Source organism: Poromitra crassiceps, assembly GCF_964638095.1.
Source record: "Poromitra crassiceps genome assembly, chromosome: 2".
NCBI lineage: Eukaryota > Metazoa > Chordata > Actinopteri > Beryciformes > Melamphaidae > Poromitra > Poromitra crassiceps.
The window spans coordinates 18236024-18252070 of NC_139624.1; the positions used below are offsets into that span (position 1 = coordinate 18236024).

General features: G+C 45.1%; 1 protein-coding gene across 1 annotated transcript; it reads left to right on the plus strand.

Moving 5' to 3' along the window:
• The first annotated feature begins 5325 nt into the window (after positions 1-5325).
• On the plus strand, positions 5326-15764 carry LOC310793192 (uncharacterized protein). Its single transcript, XM_083654950.1, has 5 exons — positions 5326-5383; positions 9861-9980; positions 10075-10224; positions 12940-13056; positions 14903-15764. The coding sequence occupies exons 1-5, from the start codon at positions 5338-5340 to the stop codon at positions 15154-15156; spliced, it is 687 nt and encodes a 228-aa protein (XP_083511076.1). The 5' UTR covers positions 5326-5337; the 3' UTR covers positions 15157-15764.
• The last annotated feature ends 283 nt before the right edge of the window (positions 15765-16047 follow it).

Here is a 16047-nt window from a genome sequence, read left to right on the forward strand (position 1 = left end):
TGTACACTCCAAGAAATCCACCATTAAAATGTTTGCAAAGTATGAAGTCACTCTGTGTCCCGCTGCTTTCTGCTCACACACTCCTGTTCTCAGATGTCACATGACACTGGATCCATCACATGATGTGTGTTTGTTCCACTTTATATTTGAAGTCTCTAGAGAGATCATGTGATTCAGCCAAACAAGAGAGACACCTGGTGTGTTTCAGTGAACAACCGAGCGGCACGTTTGGTTGCCTTCTCAAGGAGTTAAAAACAGTCTGGGTTGCCATGGTGGTTAATGGTCATCAAGACGGAGCCCAATTCGAGCCCCAAGCAGGAACTATGGAGCCATCAGAGAACACCATAGTACAGGAACTACACTGCATGAGACAAACGACTGGAAATGGATACCATGACTTGTGTTAGTTTAATTTCACCTGACACGGCGCCTCCTACAGGCGGGTCCACAGAAACACTGTGTGGGATGCTGCTAGGACTTGAACCCATACAGAGTCTGCATGTGTTTTGAGTTGTATGCCCGGCGGCCTGCTGCCAGGCAATCTCAATTCCCTCAAAAAGAATCGGCCCATAACCCCCTTCTCGAGTCATATCTCTGTGGAGGTCAGGAGGGGGAGCCGTCATTAAACTGCTCTCCAAATCTCAACTGATTTCTGTCATCCACCTTGCTCTGTATCCACAAGGTCTATGCTATACCTGTCAATCAAAGACCGTGCCCCCGAAACACAAGAGGCGAGTTGATGTGTCACTAAGCGGTAATTTGGCTCCGGTAATTTAGTAAAAATAAAACAAAAGGCTCACAACTCCTGGCTACAGTAGACTACTATCATGTAGTCTCTTAAAACGGACTGTCTCATCTACATCCGGCGAATGCAGCTATACAGTCTGTACGTTACACCCCCAGAACATGCACAAGGAAGTTGGGAAAAAAAACCTTCAGACTGGAAGGAAGTTCGACAAAATCCGACCAATCACGACACGTGTGTCCACGAAAAAAAATTCTGATTGGACTAATGAGCGGAAGACCCGCCTTAAAAAAAAATCTGATTGGACTAATGAGCGGAAGACCCGCCTTTCTGCTTCCCATTCCGGTTGGTGCATGATTCTCCCCCACGAAGTACAGACGGTATGGCGGAAGCATTTGAAAATTGCGGAAGCCAACTCGTCTGTTCTGAGAGACTAACTATCATGCTACTATCATGCAGAAGCATATGACCACCTGTCAAGAATACAATAATAGGCTAATGAAAAGGCTGCGATCAGACATTCACAGAAGAGATGAGACCACGACTTGCTGGCATTTGCAAATCGGAGACCAGCAGTCCAAACTGCTGATGACTGCAATCATGCAAAGAACCCTCTCCCAAAAAAAATAATCCACACAGTTTCACCAGTCACCAAAACAGCAAGTGAAGAATGAAGATGTATTTAAACATAAAATCTTTGGTGTTTTTTGGTGAAGCAGTTTTCAGAGACACGCGGACTCACAACAGCTGTCCTCGAGTATCTTTAGATCCTAGAGTTGACCCATTGTTGACCCATGACCTGAAGATGCATTTTTGTATCCATACACTGACTTAAATGGAGATATGGTGACCATTCATCTGCTGACCGTTGCAAATGCATACTGTTAACTTGAACTGTGTTTGACATTGCCTTTGGGAGAAAATGTTTGCTATTTTGGACCCTGTAGAGATGTATAAAGGACCCAGCCTGGATGAGAGCTTCAGGAGAGGCACCCCAGACCGTGTGGCAAAGCATTGCAAAAGCCTCTCCTCCTGGAATGCCTAGCCTTTCCAGTAACATTTGTTCAATGCTGTTGTGATCAAAACTAAGTTGTTTCTGTAACTGGCAAATTGTTCAAATAAACTGTTAAACTTTGGTTCTCATTCTGGACATTCAACTTACTGTTTTAATGTTTTCATAGTTGCTTATGGGGTTTATCATTTTTATCTAATAGGATCATTTTCATTTAGTATTGATTCATTCATCCATTTCATTCATCTTCCAAACATTCGTCACAACCCATAATTTAAACTAAAGGACCACACGTTAAAATAAGGTTTAAGGGGTAAATCATCTACAATCCACACAGAAATCACAAATGAAAAGTGAGGGTCTGTCTGCAATAGGCTAGTTAACAAATAATTGAATACTAATTAAATATATTGAATTAGTAATCTGATCGTAGAGGTGTAATCGTGGCCTATATCAGAGCTAAACCATAGAGGCGAGGTTGAAAGTAGGTCTACTGCTCAGTGGGGAGTGTTATGATTCAACAATGGAGGATTAAATAAAAAAAAATCTCCACAAAGATCAAATGATTTGGCGGCCCACCACCCACCCCCGATATCCGATCCAGTGATTTTGACCAGTATGGGCCCGATAACGTATCAGATCGGTGCAACCCTACGTTACCTCCGGCTTGGTCGGTCGTCCATACAGGCACAACTGGCCATGTCTGAAGCCGGATTAAGGGCATGTGTTCTGGTCACTGTGCTAGCGCCTCCTCTGGTCGATCGAGGCGCTTGTTGGGGGGGGGGGGACTGAGGGGAATAGTGTGATCTTCCCACATGATGCTGCGTCCTGCCGGTGAAACGCCTCGCTCTCAGGTGAAAAGAAGCAGCTGGTGACTGCACATGTATCGGAGGAAGCATGTGCTACAACTCTCCCCATATCAGCAGAGGGGGTTGAGCAATGACCGGGACAGCAGATGGAATTGGCCAAGTACAATCTGAGAGAGAGATGTCTCAACAGACATATGCTGTTCATCCTGTTACTGTAGCACTAACAGGATGTGTGTGATAATGATGAACGCCTCCTACGCCTGTTGGATAAAATAGCTCTTTTCTTTCACAGACACACACTCTCACTCTCTCTCTCTCTCTCTCTCTCTCTCTCTCTCACACAGAGACACATTACATACCCCACACACACACACACACACACACACACACACACTGCACTGAGGAGTGTTGCAACACAGGTTGACATATCTCTCTTTTTGCACTAAATGGAGCTGGTTTCTACTGAGGAGACCCAGTGTCTAAATGGAGCTGGTTTCTACTGAGGAGACCCAGTGTCTAAATGGAGCTGGTTTCTACTGAGGAGACCCAGTGTCTAAATGGAGCTGGTTTCTACTGAGGAGACCCAGTGTCTAAATGGAGCTGGTTTCTACTGAGGAGATCCAGTGTCTAAATTTAGCTGGTTTCTACTGAGGAGATCCCATGTCTAAATTTAGCTGGTTTCTACTGAGGAGATCCCATGTCTAAATTGAGCTGGTTTCTACTGAGGAGATCCCGTGTCTAAATTGAGCTGGTTTTCCACTGAGGAGACCCAGTGTCTAAATTGAGCTGGTTTCTACTGAGGAGGAGATCCAGTGTCTAAATTGAGCTGGTTTCTACTGAGGACTCGGAGATCCAGTGTCTAAATTTAGCTGGTTTCTACTGAGGAGACCCAGTGTCTAAATTGAGCTGGTTTCTACTGAGGAGATCCAGTCTGGGGTTAGACAGAAAATACTCTTTGACTTCAGAAAGTCTTGTCTTACTCCAAAGACTAATGTCAAAACCTAGTATATGGCTGGACTGTGTACGTTTCCACAGGATCCCTCATTTCCATGCTTCCCATTCATTGTCTATGTAAGCAGCTGTGCAATGCATTCTGGTAGCACCGCGGTGCGTTTCGAGAGACGGGGCGTCACGTTGGCCACTCCACGGTTGCATGAAGTTGAGGTCTAGGCTACTTTATGCAAATGTAGGGGCTCCCAGCATGACTCACAGCCTCTGGAAACTCCTCCCCAAACTCCTTTCCAAACCTTTACAGTCATCTAACCATTGTCGATGTAAAAAAAAAAAAAAAAAAGGGGGGGGACAAATTCAGCATGGCTGATTTCTCGTCTCAAATGTTTTCAGAAACACATTTCGGTGAACCATTTTTGTAACAGCGAGCCAAAGTCAGGCACTCTTCTATGTTCAGCATACAAAAAAATAATAATAAAAAACAAATGTTCAGCATACGAACCAAATGATTTAATCTGCCATTCATTTTTCCATCTACATTTCATAAAATGCTTATAATAACATTTCACTTGGTCCACTCCCCCTACCCACCCCTCGAATCCCAACTCTTCCTATCCCTAGCTATGGCCCCTTTTACCTAGCCCCGCCCCCTTATTTGATGGAACGGACCTTGAATTTTGACCTTTGTCCACCAAAATCTAACCCGTTCATCCGTGAGTCCAAGTGGATGTTTGAGCCAAATTTAAAGAAATTCCCTCAAGAGGTCACGTTAACAAGCATGAAACGGGCGGTCGTGAGGTCACAGTGACCTTGAACTTTGACCACCAAAATCGAATCAGTTCATCCGTCCAAGTGGATGTTTGAGCCAAATTTGAACAAACTAGGAATCTTGCGTGCTACGCGCGCTCGATTCCTAGAGTGGAGACTCTAGAGGTGATGCACCACTTGTCCTCTTCTCCCTAATTATACTCCCACCACTTATATAGCCTCAGCCAGGAAGGATTTAGCTGATGACTTGACATCATGTGGCTCAGGAGGTAGAACGGGTCGTCCACCAATCAGAAGGGCGGTGGTTCGATCCCCGGCTCCTCCAGTACGCATGTCGAAGTGTCCTTGGGCAAGACACTGAACCCCAAATTGGCTGTGCCGGCACCCTGCGTGGCAGCTTGCCCCGCCTTTGGTTTATGAATGGGTGAATGTAGGCACATTGTAAAGCAATTTGGATAAAAGCGCTATATAAATGCAGTCCATTTACCATTTACATCACAATTGCTTGAGTGACATCACTGATGACATCACAATTGCTCGAGTGACCATCACTGATGGAGTGCTCGAGTGACGTCACTCAGCGCACAATTGCCCAACTTCAACTTTTAAGTCAATATCTGTATACCAGCTTTGATCTCTTCCTAGATCACGTGTTCAGTCTTTGTGTTATCAATGTGTTGCAGGAGCAGACATACTCAAAGGATGGATATTTCATTTAGAATGAAGCTCATCACTTGTACCGTTATAGCCTTGTAGACCTAACAGTATATTAGCTGTAGTTGCAGTGAGAGAGCTGTCAGAAAATGGTTTAAAGTTTAAACCAGATTTTGACAAAACTATCTGAAATGAAGGAGATGTGAACAAGATGTGGAAATGCAATAAGGGTTTACAGTCATCCCGGGTCTCCCCTACTTGTAAATATTGGACAGACAAATATGTTAGTGTTTATCAGGATGATGGATGTCACCCCAAGACCACGCCTACTGAGCAGAACTACTTCAGCTGTAACTGCCCAGAGCTTGAGCCACTCGGACCCCACTCTCCATCCTGAGATGCAGCTGCTTATTCTGATCCTCGGGAGTGTGCTCCTCCCCAAAGGTACGTGTGTGTGTGCGTGTGTGTGTGTGTGTGTGTGTGTGTGTGTGTGTGCGCGTGTGTGTGTGTGTGTGTGCGCGTGTGGGTGTGTGTGTTTACACTAGTTGTGTTTTCCCTTGAGTATTGGTAGATAAAGGTTGTGTCCCAAAACAGGTTCTCTGTATTGTGAGAAACCCTTCCAGAACATCACTTTGAGATGACTTTTAAACATCTTGCATATCATAATATATACTGTATCTTGTACTGTTTATACTGTTATTGTTGTCCAATTCTAATAGCCTACAGTATATAAGCACATAGCCTACTGTATATCCTGACATATCTGAGCACACCTAGTACTCATACTAGCCTTATTTATTCGATAACCACTTGTTTTTTTTTTTGCTGCTCTTTTGCCATAATGTTAGATGAAAACAATAAAGCTGAATCTCATCTCATCTAAGTCATGACTCATGACTCCAAAAGAGATTTAGAATGCTGAAAGATGTAGAATACACAATCAAAAAACATAATTGCAGAATTGAGGGGTCCAAGCACAATATGGTCCTTGGTCCAAAAATGAGAAACCTAATTAAGACATTGGGTTGAGTTCCCACAAACGTAATGATGTGAGGCAATAGTGTTACCCACGGGATTCGAACACACACATCTTGAACATATCACATGCATCAGACTCTTTGCAGCTGCACATTTCCCTCGACTGTGTGCTCAATTTTCAAGATATGATCATTTTTGGGCTGTTTTCTAATTAAGGTATGGCAATTTCAAAAATCAATGTGTTGGTGTGTTCAAGCAACACTGCTCAGTGTCTTACCAATTTTGGGCAAGACACGGTTATTGGCGTTTGGCAAATTTAGTGTTAGGGCTTAGGGCATGTTTTGTTAAAAGTTTATTGTTGATAAAAGCCAAACCATTGGTGGGGGGAATCGGGGATACAAAACAAGTTTGAACGAGCACGCTTCCAAGATTCTGCACACCCAAGTAGTCGCGAAAAAAGTTTCAGACAAAAACGGAAATGGGCGTGGTGTCTTTTTTGATAGATGTGGAATGACCCAAGGAATACACTGGAAAATGAATTTTGTTTCTACGGCCTACGGATCAGAAGTTATAGGCTAACCCTGACCCCAAACGCCCCCGTAACGTATGGTTTAGCACTTTGTAGCGGCCACTAGTGGTAGTTCTAAAAATGCCATGTATGGTTGTGTCCAAACAACACTGCCCAACATATTTTTGGCAGTATATTTTGGCGGTTGATAGTTAATGAGTTATGGCCAATTTACTCTTTAGTCTTTTCGTGCAACAAATTTGAAGTAATGTGCATATCTCCACCCCTCAAAAGTTGTAGTTGTAAACCGCTCTGCCATTTTTTACCCATATCTGCAAACATCTCTAGCTGATGTTTGATGCTAGAATGGATCAGCTGGAGGGACAACTCTGCCTCTGACTCGCCTGAACCAACCAATTGTCACTCATCATGCCTAAACCTAATCAATTATAACTCCTCCCGTCCCTCCAGCCCATCCATTAGCACCAACACGTCTTTTTTTTTTTACAGGCAGTTGTTGTGTTGCGCAGCCCGTGCATGAACAGGCAGGCTTGAAGATTTTTTTCTAGATAATCCTGCAGATTATTGAAGAAGTTAATGCAAGTAACGAGTAACAACATCATTGTTTGTTTTAGTATCTGTAATGTGATTACTGAATTTAAGATCCATATGTGTTAGTGTGTTACACTACTCGTTACAGACAAATGTAATCTGATTACAGTAACGCGTTAGTTTGTAACCCGTTTGTAACCCGTTTGTACCGCGTTAGCACCAACCTATGCACCAACTTAGCACCAACTTGCACGTGCACGGTTAAGTTGTGGCTCGTTTCGGAGGTTAACCGTGATGTCATCACGGTGGCAAGTTTACATAGGTTAGAAATGTATCATCGTCATGCAACAAACATGCAACAGTTGATAAAAAAAATGATTGTGTGAATGCATACCATAGATAAATTCCAGATCAACAACAAACAAACTTAGATACGGGAAAAGAAAAGAAAGGAAAGAAAAAAAAACAATACATTATACACAAAAACAAACAAACAAAACATATCGACACTCCAATATTAATGTGGTGCCACCAGTCACACAAGGTGTCTACGTGCCCGCAAAAGATGCTATGTATGGGATCTCACACAAGGGGGTCCATGAGAGGCCAGCCGGGCGAGTCACCCGTCGCCCCTAACCTCATCCAGGTAGGCCAGAAACGGGTCCCTTATGGTTGGCAAGTGAGTTGGTCCTCAGATACCTGAGTCTCTCCATCCGTATAGCAGAGACCATGTCCGCCAACCACAGCTGAAAAGAGAGGGTGGAGAGGGGGACTTCAGTTCCTGCAGAATGAGTTTCTTAGCGACAATTGTCCCCTGTTGTCAGGGACTGTTAATCGTCATCATGGTTACTGTCATGTAATGTGATGGTGGCGGGGGCCCTGAGGCCATGTTGAACGGCTCATGAAACGCAGCCACTGTCTGTGTGGGCCGGCGTGGACATCAGCCAGGCCTTCCCTCTGTTCCCACCAGCTAATGAGGGGGAAGAGGGGGGAGGACATTCCAGGCCGCTCGCTGCACTTTGTAGCCATCACACACAATGTCATCCTTTATTCTGACTTCACTTCCTCTGGTTGGAAATGAATGTGCTTCAATTCGCCAGGGCTCGGACTCAACGCAAAGCTGCTTGTCTGTGTGGGGAGTGGGGACTAGGGCTGCAACTAATGATTGTTTTCATAATCGATTAATCTGTCGATTATTTTCTCGATTAATTGACGATTAGTTGTTTGGTTTATAAAATGTCCCAAAATGGTAGCAAATGACGATCAGTGTTTCCCAAAGCCCAAGATGACGCCCTCAGCCCTCAAATGTCTTATTTTGTCCACAACTCAAAGATAATATCAGTTTACTGTCATACAGGAGTAAAGAAAGCAGAGAATATTCACATTTAAGAAGCTGGAATCAAAACGATTAATCGATTATCGAAATAGTTGTCGATTCATTTTCTGTCGATCGACTAATCGATTAATCGTTGCAGCTCTAGTGGGGACACAGCCTGCGTGGCTCCAGTTCCAGGTTTCAAAACGGGGGGGGGGGGGGGGGTGATGTTGGGTTTGTCTGTGCTACTTTGCAGGCCCAGCTGTGGTTTTGAGGGCGGGTCACTGGCCAGGATTCCGACAGCAGTTTGGAGCGAGAAGTGTATCAGACCCAGAGAGAGATCTGCAGCATGCAGTAACGTAGTGTATCAGAGAGATCTGCAGCATGCAGTAACATAGTGTATCAGAGAGATCTGCAGCATGCAGTAACGTAGTGTATCAGAGAGATCTGCAGCGTGCAGTAACGTAGTGTATCAGAGAGATCTGCAGCGTGCAGTAACGTAGTGTATCAGAGAGATCTGCAGCATGCAGTAACGTAGTGTATCAGAGAGATCTGCAGCATGCAGTAACGTAGTGTATCAGAGAGATCTGCAGCGTGCAGTAACGTAGTGTATCAGAGAGATCTGCAGCGTGCAGTAACGTAGTGTATCAGAGAGATCTGCAGCATGCAGTAACGTAGTGTATCAGAGAGATCTGCAGCATGCAGTAACATAGTGTATCAGAGAGATCTGCAGCGTGCAGTAACGTAGTGTATCAGAGAGATCTGCAGCATGCAGTAACGTAGTGTATCAGAGAGATCTGCAGCGTGCAGTAACGTAGTGTATCAGAGAGATCTGCAGCATGCAGTAACGTAGTGTATCAGAGAGATCTGCAGCATGCAGTAACATAGTGTATCAGAGAGATCTGCAGCATGCAGTAACGTAGTGTATCAGAGAGATCTGCAGCGTGCAGTAACGTAGTGTATCAGAGAGATCTGCAGCGTGCAGTAACGTAGTGTATCAGAGAGATCTGCAGCATGCAGTAACGTAGTGTATCAGAGAGATCTGCAGCATGCAGTAACGTAGTGTATCAGAGAGATCTGCAGCGTGCAGTAACGTAGTGTATCAGAGAGATCTGCAGCGTGCAGTAACGTAGTGTATCAGAGAGATCTGCAGCATGCAGTAACATAGTGTATCAGAGAGATCTGCAGCGTGCAGTAACGTAGTGTATCAGAGAGATCTGCAGCATGCAGTAACGTAGTGTATCAGAGAGATCTGCAGCGTGCAGTAACGTAGTGTATCAGAGAGATCTGCAGCATGCAGTAACGTAGTGTATCAGAGAGATCTGCAGCGTGCAGTAACGTAGTGTATCAGAGAGATCTGCAGCATGCAGTAACGTAGTGTATCAGAGAGATCTGCAGCATGCAGTAACGTAGTTAGCGTAGTTAACGTAGTGCATCAGTGTAAGAACTCTCATGGGTCTGGTATTGAGACTAGCCCTATAGCCCTACTCCTACTCCCACCCTACACATGATGTAGATTGCAAAAAGTCGATTTTGAACTGCTCTGACTTGTTGGCCTGTTCTGACAGCCTACAGCCTGACATGTCATGTATGCACCGGCGCTGGACCTTCAGGAGGGTGCACAGACACAGTGACCAATGATTGTCCCAATGGTTATTGTGCAGCAGTACGAGTCGTTACAAACATGGGTATGTAGCAACGCATGGTTTCTCTTTCTGTAAATAAAGACTCTTTGGCATTTGACCTACTTTGACCAAGGCTCCTGTTTGTTGTGCACTGCAGGTAGATCTACAGAACTCTCCAATGTCCACGTGAAGTCTTGTCTTGGTGCTGATCAGTGTGTGAGCGGCTCCCTCAACTTTGGAATCTCCAGGACCGTAATAAGCACCAAGTGTTGCTCCACTGACCTCTGCAACTCACAACCTGCTCCTGGTAACTTCCCCATATTCACTGTGTATTGATTGATATCAGATGCTTCTTTGGACGGACTCCTGTACTAATTGCAAATGGAATACATTTGGTTCTATTACTCAAAAAAACAAACAAACAAACTGAAACCCGCCCATAATTGTTAGTGTTGGCATGTTACAGGTCGCCTGTCAATCTGCTCCCTGATCACGGACCAATAACAGGCGGCGCTGCGGCTGGATGGATGAAAAGAACTGGATAGGGTATAGGACACGCCCACCCGTTAATTTACGCATTGGCACAGGAAGCATTCCGTGATGCGCGGCCCAAGGTCATGTGACACGTCTGCTTGCGTTCACATGGGCCCCCTGGCCCAGAGTTACAGAGCCATAGAGAGAGAGGGAGCTCCAGAAAACAGCTCTTGGTGGCTTCTGAAGAATCAAGTAAAAATAAAGGTTCATAAAGTAAAACTTGATATTTGCTGCTTCTTTCCCCATGTAAGTGGCTGGGAAAAACGGTTTCTGAGCTGCAGGGCGTCACGTGACTTGCAATACCGAACTTGGCCACCACGTTCAATTTGCGTCACGGCCCAGAGCTGTTCCTTTGGGCCTGGAAACCCCTGGTCTCACCAAGATGGCAGCAGTCAAAATGCCAAACTAGAGGCTTTAAACGTCCATAATTGTATAGCGGACTCTCTGGACATCTGTCTGGTAGCAGATACATCTCAAATCTGGATTGGAACAAAAAGTTTGAAGAATAGTTGTTGGTCAAGGAAAAACGGATTCAAATTTGTTATGGTAGGCTATTTCTGTTCCACCAAATCTCTCTCTCTAAGAATGAATAGGCTACTGAGCATGATTGCTTGATACAAAAAAAAAAGGAAATTTGGTTGAGAATGCACTTCAGTTAATCACAGATATGTGAAGCATGTGAGTATTGTAGGTTATAGCTGGTGTTATATGGCCACTGGCAGGCTAAGGGATCGACAACACTGAAAGTTTGCATGCATATCATCAGCTACTAGCCATCAGCCACTAGCCTAGCATACCCCCCCCCCCCCTCTCAGTGTTTAGTATATTAGCCTATTTCACTTTCCACCCAATTCACCCATTTTGTGTCTAAAAGGCAGGAAGTAACACAGGTGCAAGCAGAACACTAATGAGGGTTCCCAACTTCCAATCCATTTAGGTGTTCCAGGGGGCAAGGTTTTGCTTGCACCTGTGTTACTTCCTGCCTTTTAAACACAAAAGGGTGGGAAGTGAAATAGGCTAATGTGTAAACTGTAAAGTGTCTTTGAGTTCTTGAAAAGTGCTAAATAAGTCCCATTTATGATGGTGATTATGAGTTAATATCCTATTCTTTTACCACGTTCATGACAACTCGGACCGCCGAAAACAATGGGTTCCAACCTGTAAAAAGTGATTTGAATGGGTCGTCCAGACCGGAATTACCGATAGGAAATTCGGGTATCATCCAAAGCTCTGCTTTGTCCGAGTTGACGTCATAGCCACATCAAAATGGCGACTTGTATCGTTAATGGTAGTCACAGAATTATTCTAAAGACGTTTGTTGATGTTTAACACAAAATTTCATGTCTTTTAATTATGTAATGTTAACGTTAATATGTGTTTGTATCTTCTAGGTTTCGCTCTGATTAGAGCAATCTACATTATAATGGCGGCAGCGTCTGTCTGTCTGTCTGTCTGTCTGTCTGTCTCTCTATCCTTCGCGTATCTCGAGAACCGTTAGTTGGATCGACTTCAAACTTGGGGAGTGCGCTGAGGGGGACCTGACGGAGTGCAGTGACCTGTTTAGCGCCACCTACTGGCAACAAAAAATGCAGTTTATCTTGAGAACTGTTCGTCGGATTGACTTCAAACTCGGGGAGTGCGCTTAGGGGGACTCAACGGCATGCAGGGAGCTGAATTCTGTGCCACCTACTGGCAATGCAAAAAGCGGTTTATCTCGATAGCCATTCATCTGAATGACTTCAAACTTGGGGAGTGTGCTGCTGGGAGCCCGACATAGAATTTTGTGCAATTCAGCACAGCGCTACCTACTGGCAACACAAAAAGAGGTTTATCTTGAGAACCGTTCATCGGATTGACTTCAAACTTGGGGAGGGCGCTGCTCGGACCCCGATGGACTGCGGTGCTGCATTTCATGTAATTTGGACAAAAATCAGTTTATCTCAAGAACCATTCGCCCGATCAACTTCAAACTTGGCGGGTGCGTTGCTGGGAACCCGATAAATTGCAGCGATAAACTTTGTGCAATTCAACCAATAAGATCACAGCTTTCAGGTAACGTATCTCCAGGACTGTCTGTCCGATTTAATTCTGTATGCCTGTCCTTCGCGTATCTTAAGAACCGTTTGTCGGATCAACTTCAAACTTGGGGAGTGCGCTTTGGGGTGCAGTGTGTGGGGAGGGAGCGCTCCGGTGTGGTGAATGGGGGGAACGGGCACTGCACTAGTATGTGAAATTCAGCATTCAGCATGTTCGGTTAGCATTGTTAGCTAGTAGGTAGCTACAATGCTAACAACGTTTGCCCCCCCCCCCCCCCCCCCCTCTCCCGAGCAGGAAGTGCAGCGTGACCGGAAACATGTTGGGGTGGACGTTCCGTGTTGTCCAAGTTGTCTTGAATGTGGTATTTGATGCTGAAACCACCCAATTTCCCCATGGAGATTGTTCAAGTTGTATCTTATCTACTATGAACAACCTAAGTTTTATCTTACAGAGCCTCGTGCCATTTCTCCCAATGGTAGAAAGTGCTATGGCTGCACTCACGGGGGGGACTACTGCCACACCATTATAAGCTGTTTGAATGATGAGGACCGCTGCATCTCAGCAACAGGTAACATCAGGCCACTCACTCTAATATTTCACATTTCTCAGCTCATAGGATTGTTTAGTGATGCAGCTAGACATGCTTAAGCATTAAAGGATATGTTCACCCAAAAGTGAAAAGTCATCAGTCATTATCTACTCGGCCCCCGTGCCAGTGGAAGGTCGAATGAAGTTTTTTTTATTCCACAAAATATTCGTGGAGTCTTCCAGGGAAACAGACATTCTCCTAAACTATGTAAAGTGAATGGTAACCAACTTTCAAACGTAAAAATAAACTAGAAATACCGTATCGCGGATGTATGCCTCCGCCAACAAGTCAGCAGTCTACATCCATGTCTATCCAGACTCATACAAGCACAAATACCTTGAAGCCCACAGTGCAATGGTATGGTCATTCAGCATTATGACACCTTAGGCAAGAACACGGCTAATCGTTTTAGATATGGAAAATGGGCCAAGCATTACCCCATACCCTCCCCTTGAACCTCGACTCTCTATGACCTTACTATTCCCAGGTATAGCCCTTTCCCCTAGCCCCACAGCCCTCCATCACCACGGTCCTTCCCACCACCCAGAGTGCCCTATCCACTCCCTCTACCCAACCCTCGAACCTGACTCTCTACAACCTTCCTATCCCTAACTACAGCCCATTTTCCCTAGCCCCGCCCCTTACTGATCCCCCCTCCCACCACACACACCCCCCCTAGACATTCCCCCAACCCACCCCTTGAATCCCAACTCTCTACGACCTTCCTATCCCTAGCTATGGCTCCTTTTCCCTAGCCTCGCCCCTTTCCCTCACCACGCCCTTTCCCACTACCCACACCCCCTAGCCATCCCACCTACACACCCCTCGAATCCCAACTCTCTACAACCTTCCTATCCCTAGCTATGGCCAATTTTCCCTAGCTCCATCCCTTTCCCTCACCACCCTCCCTCCCACCACCCACAACCCCTACCCACCCCTCGAATCCTGACTCTCTACAACCTTCCTATCCCTAGCTATGGCCCCCTTTACCTAGCCCCACCCCCTTCCTTGATGGAACGGACGAACATATGGCCACAGTGACCTTGAAATTTGTCCTTTGTCCACCAAAATCCAATCAGTTCATCTTGAGTCCAAGTGGATGGTTTGAGCCAAATTTGAAGAAATTCCATCAAGGCGTTCCTGAGATATCGCATTAATGAGCATGGAAATGTTGGTTGTGAGGTCACAGTGACCTTGAACTTTGACCTTTGACCACCAGAATCTAATCAGTTCATCCGACGTTTGAGCCAAATTCAAGGAAATTCCGTCAAGGTGTTCCTGAGATATCGCATTAACGAACATCGGACAGACGGACGGACAGACGGACAGATGGACAGACGGACGGACGGACGGACGGACGGACGTACGTCCTGAAAACATAATGCCTCCAGGATGGTTATCGCCAGCGGAGGCATGAAATGAAATGAATGAGTTGCCAAGTTGACTTGAAAAGCTGTCATTTACACCCTGTTTTTAGCTGAAATCTTCACTGTAGCCTTAAGCTTAAAGTGAAAGTAAAAAGTGACTTTCAGCTCACGGCTATACAGTGAAGATTTCTGCTAAAAACACTGTCTCGGGGCTTCTGGAAACTTGGATTATTCCAGACGAGCAGACTTTTTTTTTATTATACGTTTGAAGTCACATTCAGTTAAATTGTTTGGGAGAATGCTGTAACTGTTTTCCTGGAAAACTCCACAAATGGTTTGTGGACTAAAAAAAACTTCCATCGGCATGGGGGTGAGTATACTGTATGATGATGACTGAATTTTCATTTTTGGGTGAACTCATCCTTTAAGCCCAGTCACTAACATTGTTTTCCTTCTAGTGGATAAGAGAACAACGATGAGGGGCTGCGCCTCCAAGTCCTTGTGCTCAGGTGTAGCCTCTGAACAGGCAGCATTGGGGCGCGCCATAGGAACAGACGTTAGCTGCTGTGAGGACGACTTCTGCAATTGGATCGATTATTATGGTGACATTAGCACTAACATTAGCACTAGCAGCACTGCTAGTGTTAGTATCAGCGCTCTTAGCCTCCTGCTCATGATGGCACCAATGGTCTCTTTTGCTCTGTTCGTTTAGCTGATGGAGACTAGGGCTGTTGGGACAAACATTGCACTGGTTCCCAACCTTGGGGTCGTGACTGGAATTCAAATGGGGTCACCTGAAACCATTTTTTTCTTCTTTTTTTACACCACACAAAATTTTAAACTACAGTTGAGGATTAGGGCCACATGTGAAGAATTTATTTGAGTTCTAGTTTAAGTCAGGACTCTGAGAATAAAGTCATCAAATTCTTGGGTGGATAACAAGCGTGAATTTGCAATAGCTGCGACCAGATATGCGATGTCAGTCAGAGTGTGATGTCATCCACCCCATTGTAATGTCATCCACTCCATTTACATTGATTTTGTGGACCAACCAACATTTTTTGTGGACTGACTGACCGACCAACCAACCAACCAACCAACCAGCCAACCAACCAACCAACCAACCAACCAACCAACCAGAACCAGCCAACCAACCAACCAACCAGTCAACCAACCAACCAACCAACCAGAACCAGCCAACCAACCAACCAACCAACCAACCAACCAACCAACCAGAACCAGCCAACCAACCAACCAACCAGTCAACCAACCAACCAACCAACCAACCAACCAACCAGCCAGAACCAGCCAACCAACCAACCAACCAGTCAACCAACCAACCAACCAGCCAACCAACCAACCAACCAACCAACCAACCAACCAATAAACAAACAAACAAACAAACAAACAAGCAGAGTGGCTTATAGAGCTACTGGCCATGCTGGCCACAGCTGAAAATTAGTCAGAATTCGGAGGAAAAATGTCAGAAGACTTCTAGTCCGAATTCTGAGTTTAATGTGAAATTTTGAGAAAAGTCAGAATTCTCAGATTAAAGTCAGAATTCTCAGATTAAAGTCAGAATTCTCAGTAGTACTCTATTCCG

Coding starts and splice junctions, on each gene's coding strand:
- LOC310793192 (XM_083654950.1), top strand. CDS start 5,338: ATGCAGCTGCTTATTCTGATCCTCGGGAGTGTGCTCCTCCCCAAAG. Junction 5,384..9,860: donor GAGTGTGCTCCTCCCCAAAG/GTACGTGTGTGT, acceptor CTGTTCTGACAG/CCTACAGCCTGACATGTCAT. Junction 13,057..14,902: donor CCGCTGCATCTCAGCAACAG/GTAACATCAGGC, acceptor TTTTCCTTCTAG/TGGATAAGAGAACAACGATG.